This window comes from Myripristis murdjan, chromosome 17 (genome assembly GCF_902150065.1).
Source record: "Myripristis murdjan chromosome 17, fMyrMur1.1, whole genome shotgun sequence".
Taxonomy (NCBI): Eukaryota; Metazoa; Chordata; class Actinopteri; order Holocentriformes; family Holocentridae; genus Myripristis; species Myripristis murdjan.
The window spans coordinates 8,597,812-8,621,704 of NC_043996.1; the positions used below are offsets into that span (position 1 = coordinate 8,597,812).

Genomic DNA, 23,893 nt, shown 5'->3' on the forward strand with positions numbered 1-23,893 from the left:
ATTTCACTCTTGGATAAGTCTGGGGATGAATGATTTGGGGGGGAGAGAGGGGTAAGAGAGAGTGAGGAAGAGAGCAAGAAAGAGAGAGAGGGGAACAGTGGGAATTATCCGACAGGCCCATCCACTAATCTAATGGGAAACTAAATGTAATACAGCACAGCCCTGACTTTTTCCCCGGACAATTCTGATAAGAGAGGGAAAAAAAAGAATGATACCTTGCTGGAACAAAATGTTGGCCCTCAAAAAAGATGAGGAGACACCATGGGGATGGTTAGGGTCTAGGCCAAATGCTTTCCATAATCTAAGGCAAAAGAGATTACAGTGAAGAATTATCATAATACTGGCTTTCACCACTTGTGCTCATCTCTCTTCAGGCAGGTATTTTCCACAAAATGCTTACATGATCCTAATATTAGTGTTCCTGTGAACCATGCCTCCATGATGAAATGTTCTTGATTCAGGGTGGAAAAGCCTTAGAGGTAACATTTAAACCATGCTCAAATCCAATACTAGTGCTCAAGAACTACTGTTTCTGTCAAAAGGAAGAAAAAAAAAACAAGAAAAAAAAAAAACATTACATGTTACAGTGCATGAAACTTCTCATTCAAATCACTACCAATTACATCCTCTATGCAGTCTGGCCCCCGAGCCACTTGACTCCCCAGACTCCTTTTCTGTGGACGCATTTGTGGCAGTTTATTAATGCCATTTCTAGGACTCTCAAAACAATTCTCCATGACACAGGAAATAAGCTCAGGCGGCTGAATCATAATTTGAGTACTGTCATATCCATCCTGATCTGTGTGGGCAAGAGGAGTGAGAAATTTACTCGACTACTAAATCCTTGCTTGTTGTGCTCATTGCGGTGCCCTGAGGTTTTAAATGTACAGTTATCTGATCATATTTTAAAGTCTTCCAATTTAGTACATGTCTGGTTCAACTCAAAACTCACAACCCTGATGATGGATGACATTTTGTCTGCTATCATCAATGCACCAATGCAATAGAGACTTAAAGCTACATTATGCCTTAAGTCTAAACTTGAAGAGAGCATTACCATTGTGTCTGGATACAGTTAGTTCAAACAATTTCAATGATTTATTGTGTAAAATTTGGCCAGGATTACATTTGCTCTGGTAAAGGTTTATGGAAAATTTTTAATTTTGGCAATTTGTCATCTTGTTATGATGTTTAATGGGTGCCTTGCAAACAGAATTAAAGCTGCACTAAGCAATTTTGATGACTACAGGGTGTTGAGAGCAAAAACTGCCTTTGTGAACAGACAAAGCCACTGTGAAAGGCTTGAAAGAAGCTTTTCACAGTGGTCTTGAAAAAAAGGACATAAACAAAACAAATGAACAGAGAATGACCACTGACACACACACACACACACGAACACACACACACACACACACACACACACACACAGAAAATTAGCACAAAAAAGAATCAAGAATATCTTGTTTTCTTGAAACTGACATTATCAGAAATACATTAAAAATTAAATCACAAGAAACCATTAAATTTCCCCCAAAAGAAGAAGTAAATGTATTTTTAAGAGGGTGAAATAACACCACTGAAAATAAAAGAGTTAGAAAGGATTTTGTTGGCCTGCACTATTGTATGATAACTACTCACTTACCAGATGAAAAAGTTGCTCATTTACAATATTATCATTTCTCAAAAATACAGAAAAAGCAATAATAAAGCAACTGCAGGAGGTAGTTTGGTTTTCATAAACATTATATTCATGTTGCTTCCCTCAGGGTCACCAGTGATCCGATCCAGTTCTGGCAGTGCTTCATTTAACCTCTGTGCAGCATTTGGCATGCAGTACTGACACACAGATTTTGCAATGGGGTTGGTGTCTCTACAACAGTCCTAGATTGGTTCTTGAGGGATCGTAAATGTCATTCAGAAAATTGTTTTTGTTTGTGATTGCCCTCTCTTATTCATGATTGCTATTATTGTGTTTGGTGTGCCTAAAGACTTACATATTGGGCCGGAAGTTTTAGTTATGTAAAAACACTTAGTAATTTGCTGGTTTTAGACTGATGCCAAGGATGGGCTGTCCAAAAATTTTCTTCAGCTAAACTGTAGCAGATCTGAGGATGCTGTTACTTGGCCACAAGGACATTTCAAGACAAATTCTTTCATATCTTGGTCCTTAAAATCTATATTAATTCTGTGTTGAAGACTTCTGGAATTATACTTGGTTCATGTGTGAGCAAATTACCAGAGCGAAACACATTTTCCAGTGATGTGAGCAGTGGCAATTCTCAAGACATATCACTTGAGTGTCTGCGCTCTGTTTGAAACCGATTTCAAGATTTTACTTTACTTTTAAGGCTGGCTGGCTGCCAGCTACAGCACAGATGCTTCGATCTCATATGAGTGCAGCCTGACATCCTCAAGCAAGGCCCTCCTGGCCATTACAAAGTTGAAGGTGAACACAAAATGACCGAGCCTTTAGAAGCTGGTCCCTACAGGATGTGGATCACTGCCGGAGGAGCTTGGACTTGCAAAACTGGACTTGCACCCTTTAAGTCAACAAAGACTGGGCTGTCACACACCGTTCTGTGGCCAAATGGCATTCAGAGGCACCAGGCCTAAAGAGTTTGGATGTTTACATCCACTGCAACCTTGCAAATTAAATGACATGCAACCATATGGTATAAAAATGAGAGTGGGGAAAAAACAAACACAAACAGGGAATATAAAATTGACATTTACAACAAACTCCACAAGGTCCTTCATGTAATACGTTAACTTACACGTAAAGTATAAGTTAAATGTAAGTATAATTATAAAAGTATAAGTATAAAAGAAACTATAAACTATGACACAAAAATAGAGCAAATCACCAAGTGTATGACTTATTAATTTAGCAGTATGTTTTAATCCCACCATATGAATCTATTCGTCAGCATGTATGGCATCTAAACAATTTAATACTTAACAAAAACCCAAATATATTTTCATTACAGAGTCCCTATAGGCCAAGATACCCTAAAATGAGGGTTGGCAGCTTAATGAAAGTCAAATTGGGGGTCTGGAAAAAAATTAAGAAAAAAAACTGCAAAGGCCTGCAAACTTGAGAGTCCCTCCTCACCTCTTCCTCCCCTCTTCCTCTCAACACAACCCAACAAGTGTCAGACACAGTCCTGTTCTCAACTGAAGCTGCTCTGTTAGGAAGATGGCATATTTTGAAAATCACAGTTTTGGCCCTTACAGTGAACACAACAGCATATTTGGATCACACATGTAAGACCTGCTAGAAATGCTAGAAAAGGAATTGCCAACAAAATCTATTTTTGCTTCTGCCCTTGCCTCAATACTCCAAAACCTTCTTTTTATGTTATTGGCATCATATTATCTGCCTAAATTAACTCTGCATGTCCACTTTGGTATTGGGATGCCTGTTATAATATTATAATGTTAGAGGCATTGGTGGTATAAATGAAACTACTTGAAATTACATGTAAAGAAATATCTAAAGAAATGAGTAACCCAGAATAGGAATAAACATTGACAGAAAATGCATGGATAATCTATTAAAACTTCTCTGTATGCTCCTGTTTGGGTTTGACTTCACTGATCACATATTTTGCCCTCCCATGTGTTATACTAAACATTTTAATTTTATTTTAATGGTGTGATGACATTGTACCTTATTTAGACAATGGTCAGGCATGCAAACGGAATATATCATCTTGACTAATCCCAGAAATGATGCATCTTGCATCATTATAGTCTCTTGAGTTTCTTTCCCTGAAAGCCATATGAATCAGAGGGTGGTGAACTCTTGCTGCAAATATATTTTCAAACCTACATTTGCTACAGTCAACCACCTGTCTTATTGTTCAACAGGTCAAACAACACTGGGGTGTTCAATCAAAATGGTGCCTCTCCGTTGCTATTTCTGTCAAACGCCACTTCCACTCATATTGAGTGTTCACCCTGAATAAATGAATACAAGGGCTTGGTAAATCTGTATTTTTCCTTTTAATGCAAAGAAAATAAAGTTTCTTTGAATGGCTTCAAGGTGAAATGAGCAAATGCTTAAGAAAGTAAAGTATGTAAACAACTGTTTACATACTCACTTTTCTTTTATTGTTGAAAATATCAACGAGTCACTGTATTGCTGCAGCACAGATAATACAGAATGCAATGAAGTAAAGTAAATCAAAACACAGAGGGAAAAGTTATATAAGTTGAATGAAATCACACAAACAATAACTCACACAAACACATTTTACAAGATCACCCCCCTGCTTGGCTCAGACTGCTCTGTTCCACTCCACCCAGAAGATCACACTTAAATTCAGGTGGTTGTTGCAAACTATTTCACCAAAGTAACACACCACTTGTTCAAACACACAAAAAATAAAGGTTAAAAAACTGAGGACTGGCATGGGGAAAATGAGCTTCCTGATGTTAGCTGTAGTTGTCTAGTTGCTGTTTTCTCTGTAATCATGAGTGTGCAGTCTGCACAGTTTAGATTATGGTTTATTTTTGCAGAATCAATAAAAGTTATACCTCCGAGTGTGCTCTTTCTTTTAGGTCCAATAACTCATCACTACCAATCCTTAGACACCAGCCCAACAAAGGCTTTGATTTGATACTGCAACATTCATAGCCTTCGTGTCTCTAACAAAACAAAAGCTTGTATCATAAATTTGCTATTATTTCTATTTGGTTCAAACAATTGATGCCAAACACTTAATTCAGGACAGTAGCACATGAGCAAAATATTTAGTGGAGTTTCAACCGACTCCACTGTGTTTGCATGCATGAGTGATGGTCCTGTTGGGTGAGTTCCCTAAAACTAAAGCATGTCAAATAAGGACGAAGCCAATGTTGGAGGAAAAACGAACACATAAATACATAAGTAAATAAATAAAATTCTGCCACAGACAGACAACTAATGAAGCGTTTTTTCAACCAGGAGGTTTGTGTTCTTTCTTTGTGCTTGATAGGCAATCAGCAGAGTTCTGAACTAAATGTAAGTGATTAATAATAGACACATGGAGACGGGCTGAGGAGCATCACTGTAGTCAGGTCTACTAGTAACAGAAGTACAAATCAATTTCTGAGTACTCTCCTCTGTTAAAAATGCATGCACCTTGGCAGTGCCTTTCAGATGATAACAGGCTAATTTATTCAAGCTTAAGGTTCAAGTCAGGGTCCAAAGTCACACCAAGGTTCTTCGTCTAAGTGTTGGCATAATGGATTGATGGCTCTGACACAGTGGATCAATTTTCTTTTTGACTTTTAGAAACTACCGGAAGCACTTGTCTTGAATTAACTGTAAAAAAGTTCTTCAACAGCCAGAGCATTTCTGTCAGTCATGCAAGTTGTAATCACTTTTAAAGGCTTATATATCAAAATGAAACAATGGTATTGGTGGCAAAAAACAGTCCCCAGCAACACTGCATTCCACAGGATTAGGTTAAGACTTGAAGTGTATGAAAATACACAGCTCTATTAAAAAATATTTCCAACTTCACCCCCAAAATAAATCAATAAATAAATAAAAGCTGGAACGAATTAAAGCATCTCCAGAATGAAAGTCAGAAAATGGTGTGAACTTCTACATCTGAAGATCCAAGTGGGCCAAAACTCATTCATCAATAAGCTTCAAACGCGCTGTAATTAGGTTGGCAGATGCTCATACTGAGCAGCTTGCGACATATCAAGGTGACACGGTTTTCATTTCTGCTGCGCTGAAGGAAGGCGACCACTGTTGCTGATGACTTAAAATAAGACGCCAAAAAAGTTCAGCAGATACCTCTGTGCTTGCTTGGTCACAAGGCCATATGCTTCCACTTTATGAGGGACTTTGGGAGAGAGGGACTCTGGGTTGAACTATGAATCACTGCCACTCTAATTGACTCAAATGTCCCATTTCTACTAGATTTAACGATTGCCCACCTACGCCACCGTCTCTATCTAGAAATAAAACCCATTTTGACATGAGTAAAACAGACAAGAGTCATTACGGGTTGCAATTTTCAAATGCACCATTTTGTATTGATAATGAGCTATATCTAAAGTTTACAAGGACAGATTCAGAAGGGCCCATGGAGAGTGTCTGCAAAATATCAGTCCTGTCAGCCTGCACACCAGTGTTAACTTTAGCAAGGATTTAGATTTTGGTTTTAGTCATTCTCATTTTTACATTTTATTGTGGTGAGATTTTAGTTCATTATTATTTAGGACTGAAACTGTGCTGTCATTCGATGATGGGCAATGAGACAATGAGAAACCATGGCTAGAAATGTCTTGTAAATTCATCAGAATAATTAATTTAGTTATTGTTACTTTTAGTCAGATAAAAAAAAAAAAAATAATAATAATTTTAGTGTTTTTCAAAGTCATTGTGTTTTTGTTTCAGAATTGTTCATCATGGAGTGTTGAAAAATGATTCTGCCATCATTTTTTGTATTTTTTAATACCAACACATTTTTGTTATAGTCACATCACTATCATCGTAAAATCTGCCATCAGCAATAATATTTTGATCTGGCTTTCGCTGACAAAATCAACACTACTGTGCATCTTGAGAAGACCCAAGATCGCCTGTCTAGCAGAAGCCACCAAGACAGTGTGAGAACTGTGATGCCTGTGGTCTCCATGTTAAATCACTAACTACCATCCCTACGGTGGGGTTCGAAGACAAAACTGGTGTGAGATGGGATCTTAACGCCCTTTACTAACCTCTGAAGACAAATAACTCATATCTATAGTAGTTGATAGACATTTGCTTCACACCGGATCACAAAGAGTCCCATCATTTATCCTGCATCTGCCCTGCACTAACACTGTGACTTATTCTTCTTCAAATATTATAAATCAGGCCTAAATAGCCATTACCTAACTAAAACCTCATGTGTCTTTAGGTTTTTAAATAAGTGTGTGAAGCTGAGCGGTTCACACACCCGCAGGTGTGTATGAAGATGGCAGGTTTTTGTCACTAGGGCCCCCACCCTGTCCCTCTGGTAACATGCTGTGGCCCCCAACTGTATTAATTATCCCATCCAGCGCTGTCAGCTAATTAACAGACATTTAACACAGGAAATGGCTTGAGCGATTCAATGCAATTAATCAGCGTCAAAGAATAAATTAAAGCCCTCCCTAAATGTGATTACCATTGAGGACCTGCATCCGAAATTGAATTTTAATTGAGCCTCAACTATTTTATTTAAGCTACGGTTGAAAGCGGAGTATAGCTCATACATTTATACTGCAAACTATTTCTAATAGAATCCCTGCAAATAACAAGGCCTCTAACAGCAGATAAGAGCTGAAATGCAGACCTATTAAGGTAATCAATGACGAAGGCAATTAACTCTTGCAAATAAAAAGTTCCTTTCATGGAAAAATAAATATGTTGTCCACATTAGTGGGCTGCGACAACCATTCGAAGCTTGGAAACGATTGGAACTGAAAATTTATGTTGCAGCATATTCACGTGCCAACTACAAGACTGATTGCATATTAACATGGTAATATTTTGTAGCTTGAAAACAAGCTCATCCTTTACAGAAAAATTAACTAACTTTACATGCGGGTCAGTGGAAACCAAATTACTGTGGCAGCTGTGTGAATAAAACTAAATGAGTATGTGATCGATTGCACATGAGAACACAAGGCAGGAAGATGCTACGTGAATGCAACACAATATAATTTTAAAAGCAATTACCTAAATAATAAAAAAAGAGAGACTAGGTCACACAGTTTTGCAGTTAAGCCAGTTATGATGAATTGTTTGTCTCACAGTTGGTTATAAACACACTGAATATTCACTAAACTGAGCATTCATTTAAATCCAATTTGTCAAGGAGGAAATTTTCATTGTCATTATAAAAACAAATGCAAGACATGCAAATACATCTATAGCAATATCATTGGACAGCATCTTTTAAATAAAATTTACTTTCTTTCAACAATATGGAATGTATTCATTCTCCTGCTGAACAATACATCAAAGTTGCTCTTTTCATGAAGCATATGTATCAGTTGTAAGTCAGTTTCCTTTCTCCAGCCTTGTTGACAATCCAGCCGAGATGAACCTGACTGAATACTAGGGCAAAATTGAAATATTATTGGAATTGCAAAATGTCCATGTGCAATATCCACACAGCGGGAGCTGCAGATTTTTTTGATAAAGGCAAAATGTGTGAGAAAAAATTGTTATAAATAAAGCATTATAGCACTACAGAGATGCCCTGGCCTGCAAATCATATTTACCAGATGTAAGAAAAACATGTTTATTTGGTAAAGACCCCAGCAAAAATCACATTGTCACTTTTACAGGTTGTTCAGTGGAAAATTAATAAAATGATACAAAACTGGTCATTCCTAGTAAAATTGTGATTCATATCACAATATCTGTAACATTAAGTGTTTTTTTTTTTGTTTGTTTGTTTGTTTGTTTTTGTTTTTTGTTTTTTACCATATTGTTTAGCCCTACTGCATGTGGAAGAAAATTGCCAGCCAACTGTAAAACAACTTCATGATCCTGTGAAAGTAAACCAATAGAAAGAGAGACAGAGAAGGAGGGAGAAAGAGTGAGAGAGACAGAGAGAGAGAGAGACAGAGAGAGAGGGAGTGCTGATTCCAGGGAGGCTGACGAAGCACTCAGCACAAAACTAGTCGGGAACGGTGAGTAAACTGACAGGAAGTGTTATGGGGTTGCAACCCTCCTGGCAGGGAAGTGCAGGTAAAGTGCAGTAACAGCAATGGGTCACAGCACAGCAGAGTCAAGGTGTGATCACAATGACGGTGTATTTGTGACCGTGCATGTGTGTGCGTGTGCTCGCATGCATACACCTAGATGTATGTGAGACTGATTGATCACGCTGAAGAAAAAGACAAAAGGTGTGTGAAGCGACTAAGTCAGCATTAGCTGCTTTTTCCCCCCGGGGGGAGGGTTGGGGGATGGAAGAGAGACAGAGAGAGATACCGATTCAGAGAGAGCAGGGGTTGATGACAAAGCTGGTAAAAATGATGGGCTGTAGATGCCCTTCACCAACCTCCAAAGATGAACATCTCAGACCCAGAGCCACTGATAAAGAGAGAGAGTTGTCCCACAGTGGATCGTAAAGTCCTTCATCATTTATCTGCCTTGCATGGGCTCTGAAGTAGTACTGTAGGTGTCACTGCAGTCTATTTCTACTCAATGACAACATCAACCATGACAACAATAACAACAACAACAACAACAACAACAATAATAATGATAATAATAATAATAGTAATAATAATAATAATAATAATAATAATAATAATAATAATAACTTCATTTGTACGGGGCTTATCAAAATACACTTACAAAGTCCTTGCAATGAAATAAAACAATGGGATTGGCAACAAAACAGTGCAAGCAATAAGAAAACAACAAAATCTAAAAAAGATAAATATAAAATAAATAAGACTTTCAGACCACTTATGAGCAAGTGCATGATAAAATAATATAATTGGGTAGGAAGTACTAAAATATAAATGAGATAATGGAATAAGGAACTCAGATCGTAAATCCTGTAAAAGCATGCTGATGAAAGTATGTTTCCGAGAGGGATTTAAAAGAGTCTGATCTCCTTAAGGAGGTGGTTCCACAGAGTGAACAGGCATATTTTAAGCCAGAAACAAGGCTCTCAAAAGCCTTGTTGACAGAAGAATCCCTCTAATTTTTCATTCTGACAGCTGTAAAGATGGTTATGTTGGTTGGGTCGTGAAAAAGGAGTACAGGTATGCAACAATAAGTAAAACTTGTACACGGGCTACATCCATGAGAGTGACATGTAACTGCAGCTTCTCTACAACTAGCATGTGTTGGAGCAGATGCCAAAAACATCACTGGATGCATGGAATGACCACTTTGTTTCATCAGCTGTCACTGCAACCCTGATGATGACTGCCATGTCACATTGTGCTGGCCATTTTTAATGTTTTGCTATGTAAAATAAAGGCTTTGAATTCATAAGAAGACAACCAGTGTCGTAGGACTGTGACACTATGGAGTTTTACTTACCATAGTGAAAAAATCCACAGAGACCATGCTGCATTTTACATTGTTTAAGGCTGGACTTCACAAGAATGTACTGGAAGCTTTGGTGCTTCAAGTATGTCTTACAATGGCACACATTGTGACACATTTTTCCTTGACAGTAATGTGAAAACTTTGCCTTTCAACCCTGCTGCTTCATGTCACAGAGATGATTTTTTCCTCTAAAGTAAATTTCTTAACGGACATATGTTTCTGTTAATCTTCTCCCAAAGCAAGTAGTCATATTGTAGAACTGATATCATTTTTCCTATATATATCTATATATATCTATATCTATATATAGATATATATAGATATAGATAGATATATGCATTGGTTTCCATTCATTCCATTACAATATGAAAATGAATTTTCAGAGACTTCAGACTTTCTTCACACCAGTATTCCCTCACCATAATAAATTTTTCCACATTATTTTTCCTAAAAGGAGCAGCACTGTTGTGTTTTGATGACCTGAAATTGGGTGAAGTGAAAAAATCTCTCCGTCAGGAAAAATAGTTCTCGATCAAACATTTGCTTTACACAGTCATCAGCTCTATGGTTTATAAATTGTGACGACTTTGTTCACCACAGAAGCAGAACATAATAAATTGGGTGTTTCAGCCAAAAACCCAAATATGAAAGTCTAGAGATTTTGATTATATGTTGTGAAATCAACCGCACAAGACATGTAAAATGGTTTGTTGAAATTCAAAATGAGGTTAACATTCAAAACCACGAGTACTGTCATTTAACTTTAAGAAATACTAACCATAGAACTTGAGGACTTGAGAGGAATCAGAGCCAATCGTCTTATGGCCTGACTTGTTTAAAATAATAAACCAAGGTATCTCAATAAATTTGATGATGATATGTTGGCGTTTGACAATGCTATGCACAGTGATGACAAAAGTAATAAAATGACTGTCAAAAACCCAGGCAAGAAACAAGATATTTGCACAAAACTGAACAGGACAGCTTCATCCTGATACAAGAAATGTCTTGTGCTGCTAAAACAGCCACCACAAAAATTTATAACCATGTAATGGAAATGGCTGCAGTGCACAAGCTGTTCCACAAACCTGCCACAGGAATACCAAGTGACCAGCTCTCCAGCTTTACACAGCGATGAATTAGCCTCTAGAATTAGCTTATACTCATGTTTTTCATTACATTATAACAAACTAATACAAACTTCTAGGGTAGTATAACAATTTCTATAGCAGCCATAACTATAACTGAACCAGCCAAATTATTATATCACAATTCAATAATACTGGTCTGAATGGGAAAAGATCATTGCGTCTATTCAGGCTGTTATTTTGTTTTAAAAGTCTGAATACCACTGAGGAACACTATGAAGACATTTCCACTGAAGCAAACTATGAAGAGATTTCTCCATTGTAATAAGGACACATGATCGTTCCAGTTCACTGGATAATGTGTACTCATGGTTATACACTGTGCAGATACTGGCAGGAAAGGAGAGCGTCAAATTGCACAGCACAGCAGCACATAATGGCTGATGATTCCTGTCAAACAGTCTGTTGGAATTATGCTTAGAAATCTGCCATTTTATTTGCAAAGATGATTGGGAAAAGGTGAGCAAAGTCTGACATCAGTAAGGAAGGGAGAGAGAGTTGTAAGACAAAGAGAAAGAGAGGAGTTAAAGTCAAAGCTGCTATAAAAGACAAAGGAAAAAAAAGAAAGACAAGGAGACAGGGGTTGAAGTGAAATATGTTATAAATGAGAACCAAACAAATAACGGGGTTGTTGAAAGCTGATAGATTAGATGAGTTGAGGATGTCCTCTACCAACCGCTAGAGACAAATAAGACAAATTATATTTGTTTGACCCACTATGTGTTGCACTTGACACAACTGAAAGAAAAATGGCAAGCCTAAAACAGTGTTACTATTACTTGGGAGGGAAGATAAAGGAAGCCATCTGTTGCTGTATGTATAAAATCAACATCCTTTTTAAAAAATATATTTACTTTATCTGTTTCTAAAGTTTTTGGAGTTTATCTGTGATTCAGGTGTTAACCTTGAGCAAAACAAAAGTAATGCCCAGAGCCATTTTTTCAGGATTCTGACGTTAAGTAAGCCATATAAGTCAAGACTGTTGTTGTGCCAAATAATTCAGTGTTGAATTTGTCATTGCTGAATAAATTACAATCGCTGCATTGTTTTGCTGAATGCTGAATAACGACTACATTCCAATGCACAGAGCATCTCACCTGCCCTTAGAAATACTGAGACCACAATTACCTTCTCATCTCCCTCATCATGTCCAATCTACAGCTTGACTAGAGGTGCTGTTGTGTGTGGATCTCGACTGAAAAACACAACGGCCCCTCAAGGCATGACCTTCTGTCACTGCCACCAATTATATCAAGGCCTAATAAAATATAGATTATGTGCCATCTCAGTGCTGACATATCTAAAGGCTCGTAGCATGGGGAGACGGCAGAGAGGCCCTGGGCAAAACTCGAGGGGAGGCCAGGTTGAATATGACAGGACGGGGGGAATACACTAACACAAAGGACAACCTTGATGAGGAAAACTTACAAAAAATAGCTTTAGTGTCAGGGAACCATGTGATAAATTCAATTCTAATCAAGGCTCTAAATATTAAAATCCACTGATTGCAATGATATTCATTAAGCTAAACTGCAATCCGGACCAATAACGATGTATTATTAATGGAAAGGAGCTCAGTTTGGAACAATTGGCATTTAGCTTTGTGTCTTAACCTTTCAGCATAAATGTCAAGTCAAATTCTAATGGAAAAAGTTTGAAGTTCTTTCAACGGTGATTCTGTACGTTCCAGCTCAAGCGTCTCACCCCATATGTATTCAAACACTGATGCGCAGTGTGAAAGCTGATCAGAGGTGAGATTTATAAACATGACAAGGTTTCACATTTCACTGAAATGCATGAAGGAAAATACCATGAAAGCTTCACAACGTCTCTCCGTCTTCTCTCTCTCTCTTTCCTATCTTTCTCTCTCTCTCATACAGACATTCACACAAATATATCCCGGACCACAATGAAAAGGGTCTGCCAGTGGCACAAACTCCTGTGATATAATCAGAAAGTCTGCAACAAGACAAGTCTAGTCAATAAAAAAGAAGCCTAACTTATTTCCTTGGCTATTCAAGGAGCAGAATTTAGTATTTTTAATCGAATATGAGGTGCATCATATCAACATGTAGTCTTTTGTGGGTTTCACAGGACCTTGCAGGGAATTCAGAGATACAACAAGGTCCTTATCTGGCTCCGTGATGCTTAGAAAATGAGATGATGCCAGAGATACTAATGCTACAGAAAGTCAAACAATGGTGCTGAAAAGATAGAAGAATTCAAAACCTCGGAGAGATGATTAAAATGACCAGGTCAGCCTAATCATCAGCCTAACCTGATATACTACCACACCTTGAAAACAGGAAATAAAAATGGCATTTGCTAAACAAAAAACAAACAAATAAATAAATAAATAAAAAATAGATAAATAAATAATTTTGTATTCATCATCTTCATTACCTTTGCAGATAGGGACAAGGCTGTTGAAGTCTAATCATTTTGTCAAGGACATACGTTGCTATTATCCTTAAAAAAAGCGCTGCAGTACGTTTTAATTTTTATGCTATCAATCATTTTATCGTAGTAGCTGTCACTTTCAAATACAGGACACACATTTTGTTATATAAAAAAAAACATATTACCTCAGATTCAAGCATTTAAAATATGGTGGATCAAGTGAAAATGTTATCAATTTGTTAATCAAGGATGTATCTTAACGACTTTGCCACAATGTTTTAATTTTGTTCTATCAATCATTTTATGAGAGATGTAATTGTGGTGGACATCTCCCCACAGACCAACAGTCATTACATATGAAGGTGCCTCCCCAAATTATCAAACTTCCAAAGACATCATTAGTACTTAGTGTCTAGCTCTTTTTTTCCCTTTTCTTTTCTTTCCTCTGATTTTGTGCCAGCCATTTCTGCAAAGTTACAAGCGCAAAGTCATGGTTTTGATGATAAACGACAGGGGAAGGGCTGCAGAGCAACGGTGATTGGCAGGGGTGACTATTTCACCTGTGGTCTTCCCTGTTATGCTACATCTCTCTGAACCCAGCACACTCACTCCGCCGATTGCCGTGCTCGCTCTGCATGCGCACATACAGACACTCATTCAAAGACGGAGATGTGCACTCTTCCACGGCTCGATGCAATGTGTGTGCCATGAGGAGGTGTTGTGAGGTGATGCTGGGCTAGGCTGTGTCATTATATGGCTGCTGGCTGAGGAAGGGAGCTGGTCAGAGCCCCCTACTGCCCTTTCAACCTCCACCAACGGATTCCTTCAACCTGGCTCTGCTCTTTCCTCACACGGAGACTGCGGTAAGAAAAAAAAAGTGGCTGTCATGCTCTTTTCTCTGTGCCCTCCTTCCTCTCAATTTTCATTTTCTTTCCATCTTTCTTGCTCTCCATTGTCTCTTTTACTCCTTTTTTCACTGTCTATCTTCCCTCTTCTCCTCCTTTATCTCTCAAGCTCCATCGTAGGGGAAATCTGCTTAGCAGCAGCGAGCACACTTGCTTTCCAATTAAATCAAGATGTATTTGCCTTTCAAAAGCCTCCCTTTCCCTACTCTTTCTCCCATCGGAATAATTGATGGAGGTCTCTGGCCTCATGATGAATGGCTTCCAAGTCCGGAGATGAATAGGAAGATGAATGATTTCACCCCTTCGAAGGCCGGAGAGGGCTGGTACAAGGAGTGCTGACACTGTGACAAATACACTGACCATAGCAACCAAACCTGGCCAAATCAGCAAGGGAGGGAGATGGTGGCAAGCGCTCAACGTGGCTCAACAGACGTTCTTCCTCACCGCCACTGCATCTGCACGTCTGTCTACCCCACGGACAATTACCTGAGCCTTGCAATTAACTGCAGGCGCAGCGATAATGCCGATGGCCTGCCAAGAGGCGAGCGGAAATGGAGGCGTGCCAGCTCACAGGGGCTGGAGAGCACCGAGGTGGGCGGTTGTGTTTGTACGCTCAGTGGAAATGCGGAGGCCAAGAGAACAGGTGCGGTAAGGTGAGAAGATGCCCCGGGTGACTTCGATGGATGGCGGGACCGCTTTCTCAGCCAAGATTTCTCCGCTAAAATAAGTTTTTCATGGGTCTTCACAGAACTCTCTCTCACACAGCTGTGAGGTAGCAACTGTTTATGAGAACAAATTGAATGAGCATATGACAGGCCATGTGTTTTAAAGGGGCAAGAAGGAATTTTTCTACTGCATCATGGCAAAAAATGCTAATACATCTAACTGAGGGGTTGATAGGGTTGTTGATCAATACCAACGTGTCCATGATTACTTGGCCAGATGCTGAAATCCCTGGCTTTCAAAACTCACTTTCTGGCCTGCACTATGGTTTGGAACTAAATCTTTCTGCCCACTGGCATTTCAAGACACTCCCAAGTTAACTCAAGTGGGAGCGAAACTTGTTTGCCCATGCTGATTTTAGGTATATTCACATTGATTCTCAAATGTCTTGAATTATTCATGAAAAAAATAAACTTTTTGGAACTCTGACAACCCCGGGTAACACACACTGCAATCTGTTTTCAATCTTTACAAACATAAATAGACTGTATTCTGTGCACGTAAAACTCCTTACATGTGAAACTGTGTATAAAAAGTTGTGCCAATTAGCCAGCTGATGAAACTAATCAGTCCAGTGGATGAATATAAATAAACAGTCACCCGTGGAGTGACTGTGTTTAGCAGGGAGAGTTCAACTACAGGCTTCAGTCAGGGAACTATGTAGTGATAAAGCAGTTTTGCAACCCCAACCCTTATCAACCAGGGTAAATGTCAACTGTTTAAAGAGACCATAGCAGTGATCTTGAATGTTTTGCCCACTTACTACAATTCACTAACATTTTACATTGCAACAAACCATTTTGAAAATCATGCAACATGGAGGGAGTAATGATTTCATAACATCATCAAAATCCCATGATTTTCTATAAGCACTGCATGTAATGGGCATGGCCACATATTCCTTTAAAGTAACAGATCACCACATGCAAAAAAGTCTTCTGACAGATGTCTTCCATTCTTTCAATTTCTATTTTTTTAATTTTAATTTTATTTATTTATTTAAATTTTGCAAAGTAAAGACATAGCGGGCTGCAGAGCAATCAACACGTTCACTTGTTCAGGTTCGCGCTCTCTAATTCACAGTGTAAAGCGAATGTTTCCCTAAGGGACTATTTTCTGGTGGAGGGACTGTTTCACACTGCCCAATTTCAAGTGCGTCAAAACACAACTGTGCTACTGCTTTTGGGAAAACTAATGTGGATGACTATATATATTTACGCCTAAACATGTATAAGCCTCAATTCCCCTTAAGTGGGACATTTTCACATTTCAGTCTGGGTAGCTGTGGTGATATTTCCTTGTACATACCTGTGGTATTTTGTTTCCTTTCCCTCAGTTGCTGATGACACTTAACAGAATGTGGGTCAAGCAGAGAACATGTTCACCTAAAAATTGAATATCAAACATTCAGGGAGATAACCCATATTTCTGCAACAGTTAGTCCTTCCAGCCTGCAGGCTCAGTCTTAAATTTTAGATTATGTGACATTTTGGTGAATGCCACTTTATCGTGTTTTTTTTTCTTTATTGTTGTCATTTCGTTTTTTGATACATAAATTGGTTTTCTCTACCTGTCCTTTTCTATTGAGCTATATATTATACTTTCAATCTTACATGAGCCTTTCTGGCATTAGGAACCTTTTGAAACAGTGAAAATTGTACCACTGTGCCTCAGAGTACACTGTGTACTTCTACAGCACCCTGCTGGATACTTTGAAATGATATCTCAATTCATGATATTACTCTTCAGTAAAGCCCATGGCTGCTGCAGCAAAAGCCCAGCGCAGTGGTGTGAGAGGAGAAGTGCTGCTGTGTTTGGCTCTGTTAGGCTCTGTTATGGGCTGTGTGCACTGTGAGCCCTGGGCGACATCAGGATAAAAAGGTTTGAGCTGTGCTGGAAAAGAAGTGGTGTGGTGTGGTGTGGGGGGTATAGGCTTATGGACATGATGGCGGAAGATTAGACGTTTTTAATATCCTCTGTTTCCAATACACGCCAGTCGGAATCACTGCCACCCTCTTGTCATTTGATTGTCCATCACCTCAGATGTGACCTCGGATTATGTGATTTTGACTCACAGACTTGACTGGCTCGGTACCTCTGCTGTTACATCAACAGCAAGCATTAAAACTATCCAACAAGTTGCAGGCTATATGCAGTGCGGGATCATTCAGAGGTGATTACACAGGTGCCTGGAATAGGCTTGGGCCAGTGGGCTTGCCTCCCTGAAGTCATTTTTGGAAACATCCTGAAGAATGATTTCTGCATTTATACTCTATTATAGTGCTCTCTGTCACACTCCAAAGTGAGAGAAAACGTTTATTGCTCATATAGGCAATGAGAGAGGAATATCTTCACCATTACAGAAATTCAACTTCTTCAGCTTGAGTGTGCCAGCGATAGGAAATAATAAAGGAAACTATTCTAAGCTCAAAATGGAGTGATTCTTGATGGAGTTAAACAGCTTCCCTGTCAAACTGTGTAGGATATTTTCTATCCAAATTTTTATTCACATAACCTTGCCTATGATTGCCCAGGGTAATTTCAAACATTTGGACTATGAGACTGTAAAACAAAGGGTCAGTCAAACTCAGCAGATAATGAGTAATACAGATGGAAGATAAAAAAAAAAAATCCTTGGCTGGCTGGAGTCTCTGAATATTTAGTGAGCCAGGGATTTTTTTTCTTTCCTCCTATTTCTCTGTTAATGACAGCTGTTTTCGCATAGGACCTCTGTGTGCTGTCCAAACGTCTGGCTGGCATGTGCTATGCTCGTAATGAAGAGCACAGCAAGGCAGGCATCAGATGCCTGAACTAATGAATCTTGACAGTAGTAGTACAACCCAAATTCCCCCTCCTCAACACCACCACACATCTTTCTGAAAGATGATTTTGTTAATCTTCAACCTATTTTCCTTCAAGGTCATTATTTACTTGGCCGATGAGGTGGGTGATCCGAGGTCCCTGCACCCTTGTGGAGAAACAACAGCCAGAAACATTTGTGAATGCAGAGATGATTAGGTCAGATTTGAATACAAGTCTGTAGTTAGGTGATATAGCTGTATTTGCTTTGAATAAAAAAAATGGTAGAGCTTATTTTGTGCATGTGCAATCCATAACAATTGTATATTTATTCAGTTGATGCAATAAAATCTCCAGTGCGTCCTATTTACGCAAGCCCTTAGAGGTAAGGTGAAAAAAAAAATGGAGGGCAACATCTTCCAGTTAGTTTGCTGGCTAGATTAACCAAACTAGACTACACTAACCAAACAACAATACTGTTTACGTTGTATTATTTTATTTGACAAGAAACATAACCTCTCATCGTAATGTTGCCAAGAACGGGCTACACATCCACCAGTTATTATGAGATGCTGTTGTGAGGTTGGCTCAGAGCTATACAAAACCTTATATATGACCAAACCACTTTAGCAATATAACGAGGACATCTGGGGGTGTGTTCTTTGCATTTCACATTGGAGGAGCCTGACAGAAACATGGAGTGTAACATCAGCCATGGTGATGGACAACCACTGGATAAGAGAGGCTGATGAGAGGTAAGCTGCTTTTATATTGAATAATGATCTAAGTCTAAATGGTAGTTATGCTAGCCATACAGTGTTTAGAGAGCACACTTTATTAAGTATGGAGATTGTAAACTAAGCTGTTGACAAGTAACAGCCGGCTAATGACAGTTGTTTTTATTTTGTCTACACAGGGTGTCAAGGTGTGCTTTAGAATCCTGATTAGTCATAAGGCAGTACAGGAAAATTCATTCATTCATTCATTCATTCATTCATTCATTCATTCATTCATTCCCTTGATAAAATACTCAAAATGTTTTTGTTTTACATATTCCACATCTGTCCCCAGATATACATTGACACATGGTTATTCATCAGACAGCAGTTACTGGCTGCTATTTTAATACCACAAGTTTGCAAATAAATAGAGAGCAAACCAATATTATGCTAGACTTTGGTGGTGAAGACCTGAAACCCCAGCTACACTACGGTGTGGTTATTCTGTATGCCAATGATACACTTTATATACCCATCTAAGGCTCATGGAGATAAGGCTGAAAATCAGCAAACCCTTTTATAGGAACTATGTCATTGTAGACTACAGGTGCTTGTCATTGTATACAAAGAGTGAACACAGATGAAATGGAAATGATTCTGCATTCAGATGCTTGAAAGGTGACAGTGTGCTTGATATCTGTCAATACGGTTTGTTGACAGAATATGAGAAACTCTAACTGAACTCAGTTTTGCAAAAGCATCTCCATAATGTAGGTCAATAGCCCAAGGCTAGGTGTCAAAGACCTGAAAGCAATTCAAATTGTGAACATAACTTTTTGTTTGCTCCCCTGCTGGCAAGCACTTCTGCTTTATTATATGTGTCTTCTTATTAGTCTTCCAGGTTGGTAAACCATTAACCCTTCAAGGCAAGATACTAAAACTAACAAAGAAAGGGCTTGATATATTGGGTGATATCAACCTGGACTGGAACAGCTCATCAAAATCAATGAAAGCTACTGAAATCAAGGAGCCAGCTAGAATTGATAATACTTGCAGTCTCGTTCCTGACCTTATATTTATAAATCAACCCTATAAATATGCATTGCCTGGAATAATCCATACAGTAATATCAGATCATTCACTTATTTATGCTATTAGGAAAACTGTCAAAACCCAGAGAAACAACACTAGCCACTCTGTCTCTAAAATACCACATTCAAAACCACCTCAGTTGAATGCTGAAATTAGAGATATTGATTGGAGTCTAAATTGTCCCTTGACAACAAAGAGAAAATTCTGGCTCTGTTCTGTGACAGAGTTAGAGAGAGACCACACACAGTAAATATACCACTGCCTACATGGCACAATCTCAGAAGACTAAATTACCATGGAAAAATTCTTATATTCTACAATTATTCAAACGGAGGGCTCTTTCTCTCAAAATGTATAGACCCTCAAATACATTGGAGAGTAAAACACTTCATAGAGATCAGAAACAAATGTAGTAATTAACTACGCAAGGCTGTCTATTTCCAAAAGCAGATTATTCAAACTGCTTCTAAACCTAAAGCATTATGGCAGACATTTACATACATTACTAGTGAAAATAAGAAGAATGACAATATTCAGATTTTTCTACAAGGCACTCTTATCACTGAGGCAGAAAGACTGCAAGCTTTTTCAATGATTATTTTGTTACATCTGATAAAGAACTACCATTTAACTTTGATACTCCCTCTTATCCCCACACCTGTCTTTTCTTCAACATCCAACCAGTTCCCTTTCACTGAGATTACAAAGAATGACGTCTCTGATGTTTTAAACTCTTTGAAAAATGCTCTTGCTTATGACATTTATGTTCTAAATATGTATTTTTTAAAGACTCATGCTGACAGCTTTATGCCTGTCTTCCACCATCTGATCAGTCTCTTTATCAGTCTTTTTATCTTTCCCTTGGGGAAAATCAATATCCAATATCCATCCATCCAACCAATCCATTCTCTGAGTAATATCAAAATTATTGGGGAAAATTCTCCAATAACCAATTAAACTACCATCTTGAAAGCAATAACCACTGCAGTAGATTTCAGTATGGTTTATGCTCCACCCGATCAACCAGTATTATCAACAAGTATTACTATTTACTGAAATTTTTTTTTTTTTTTTTATAGATTTTCTTTAAGTCTTTGATACACTGAATCTGATGATTCAGTGTATCAAAGACTCAGCTCATTTCAACTTTCATTCTCTGTGGTAATAATGCCCTCCTCATCTATCAAACAGGTCTCAAGTGGTTAAATTTGGTCATGTAACATCACCCCTATAGCCTGTAATATGGGAGTTCCACAAGGCAGCATTTTGGGTCCTTTACACTTTTTTTCTGTATATCAGTGACCTTCCTAATGAGTGTAAATATTCTAATTGTCAAGTATATGCTGATGACATATTCTTCTTTCTGACCCAAACCCTGATGTCATCAATGCCAAACTATCTTTTGATCTATTTACAGTAGTGGTTGAAACAATCATCTAACAATCAATGTCTTGTATTTATGTATTTACATTCCCCTAAGAAAGCTATATGTCTGACCCCATTTGTTTTGAAAATCAAACACTAACTATCACATAAGTGTTTCTCTTCTGGAGTACTTTTTGATTCATGTCTCACATATTGCAACCAAGTTCATAAATTAACAAATCTTTAACAAAGCTCAACCACACATTGTATGTTAACAAGATCAGACCATATCTCACCTATACTGTCTCAGAAACATATCTACATGCAATTATTCTTTCAAACAATGTTTTATTGTCTCGCAAATTCATCCATCTCCACAATGGAAATCATTGAACCAATAGCAAGACTATATAATAGAGCTTATAAGATCCATGGCACACTCCACTGTACTGTACTCTTGTAACATCCTAATCTAGTAATCTAGCCTTTAAATTCTGCTTTGCGATCCAAAATAATAACTGTCCTCCAACATTTACTGCCCTACTTTCAAGACACAACACAAGACCCAATCCCAATTCCGGCTTACAAAAACAAGTATGAGATAATTTTTTTCACACATACTCTGAAATGTGGAATTAATATCCCATATTACATTAGGTCAATAGCATCTACCATACACTTCAAATAAGCCTGTAAATGTTAATTAATAGAAGGACACAAGGAAGACAATTCTGACTGAGATCCTATGTCCAGTATGTTTATGTGACAACCGCAGGGTGAAAAACCAGGCTTCCTTGATGGCTGTCAATTCCTGAGAAATTGACTGTTTTTTGAGGTTAGGTTTTTTGTTTGTTTGTTTTTTACAAGGCAGTGATGAAATACTGTAGTGTACCTGTGAGTTATGAGCTCACTGTGTGGTCTATGAAATATGGATTCATACCTGTGAGGTATTCTGGGTCAGGCACCGGGTCCGACAGCTCCTCATGGCACTGAACCTCTGTTGGCACCGATGCCACCACCATGCCATCTGGGAGCTGCTGCTCGATGCCTCGGGCAAAGTTCTTCTGCCTGGCATGAAGAGAGAGATGAGATGATAGGTGGCCCTATTTAGAGACAAAAGCACTCAGTCATCTAACAGGACCTCACATGGAGAGAGAGAACAGGCAGGGAAGGGAGAAGGAAGTTAAAAGGGAAGAAAGGATTCAAGAGAGGGAAGAGGTAGATGTGAATGAGATTGAAGGTGGTGTGACAAAATGTTCAAAAACTTAATAAAGCAAGAAGTGCCCAACAAAACAAGACATTTATGTATGAAAAGTGTTGTCATACAACTTTGCTTTATGCATAATTCCAAAAATATGGCATGAACTAGGGTTGCCTTTGGAGCTTTTTCCACAACTTTGCATGACAAGGTGGAAGCAATTCCAAGACCTAAATATGCTATGACTTCTTGATTTGTGGATGTTCTTCTAAAGAGGCAAGAGGCAGGTTTCCACTACTGCTCCGCTATATGTTGAGAAAATCAGCTGGAAACCATGATAAATGTGTGGAATGAGGTAGAAAATGCATTGCTGCCTATACCTTTTACAAAACGAATTTGCAAAATTCCCTGACATCCCCTGATATCCACATTGGGATTCAGCAAATGTTCTGAATGTCCCAATCTGGGACCAGGCTTCTCAAAACCTTATGCCATTTCAGAACTTCCATGACTAGTGGGAACCCTGCGCCTATGCAAAATTGAGGTTACTGCAGTTTAAAGACCTTTTCTTCATTTGTTGGTTGATGGCAGTCTGTGCATATATTGTAGGTATTGTGTGTTTGGCAGTCTGTCTACGTACTGTATGTATGCACTACATTATTTGTGTTTTTTAACAGCAGATTCTGCATGTGTCCAAGACAAATTTCCTTTGCCGCAATAAAGTCTATTTCATCTGATCAAAAACAGTGATCACTTTGAGATGTTGCTACAGTTTCAGTTTTTTAAACAAATACACAGAAACATCTTCTCCATGGAAGCATCACAAATTATGGAATGACACTCCTCATTATATAGTTATGGTATTGACAGATGAAGATGGAGGAGTCAGAGAGAAGATGTTTCACAGTAGGGATAAAGGCTGTGAGGGAGGACAGCACAAAAGCTAGAAGAATATGTGTGTCATTCACAAGCAGCACATTAGGAAACGATACCTTCTGACAGACCATTAAGGTAAAACCCTACAACATAATAACCATGTACTGTAGGATTCAGCTGTGTATTGAGGAGACTAACAAAGTCTCACATTAACCATGTTATTTTTCATTATGCTGATTGTTCTTCTTCTGCAACATGACTCATCTTCAGTCTGACAGCCGATGTCCCCATTTGTCTGTTGCTGGGGTGACCCTTGGATGAACTTGCTCATATTTTGTCCACTCTTTCATTCATTTGTCAGAGTGCCAGTTGGGTTCACAACAAGGTTCCACTGCAAAATATTAATTCCATAAATCAACATCTTAGTCATTCAGGAGTCCCAGGATGAAAGCTGATCAAAAAATTGTTTATTTTTCTTATTTAGGGACCTAATACAGTCGTAGTTCTGAGGCCCATTGTGATACCAGACACATAATTTAATAAACACTGATTAGTTTAGCCTGTTGAGGAGGGTTTTTTTTTTTTTTTTTTTTTTTTGGTACACACAGCTTATCACACCTATC

The 23,893-nt window shown here is 38.4% G+C and overlaps 1 protein-coding gene across 2 annotated transcripts in view; it reads right to left on the reverse strand.

Annotated features, from left to right (window-relative positions):
* The window catches only part of astn1 (astrotactin 1), a 378,530-nt gene that overhangs the window by 171,448 nt on the left and 183,189 nt on the right, over window positions 1-23,893 (reverse strand). For both annotated transcript variants that reach the window (XM_030073613.1, XM_030073612.1), the window contains exon 15: window positions 22,137-22,264. In XM_030073613.1, the coding sequence (XP_029929473.1) occupies window positions 22,137-22,264 (128 nt within the window). The remainder of the gene's footprint in view (window positions 1-22,136; window positions 22,265-23,893) is intronic.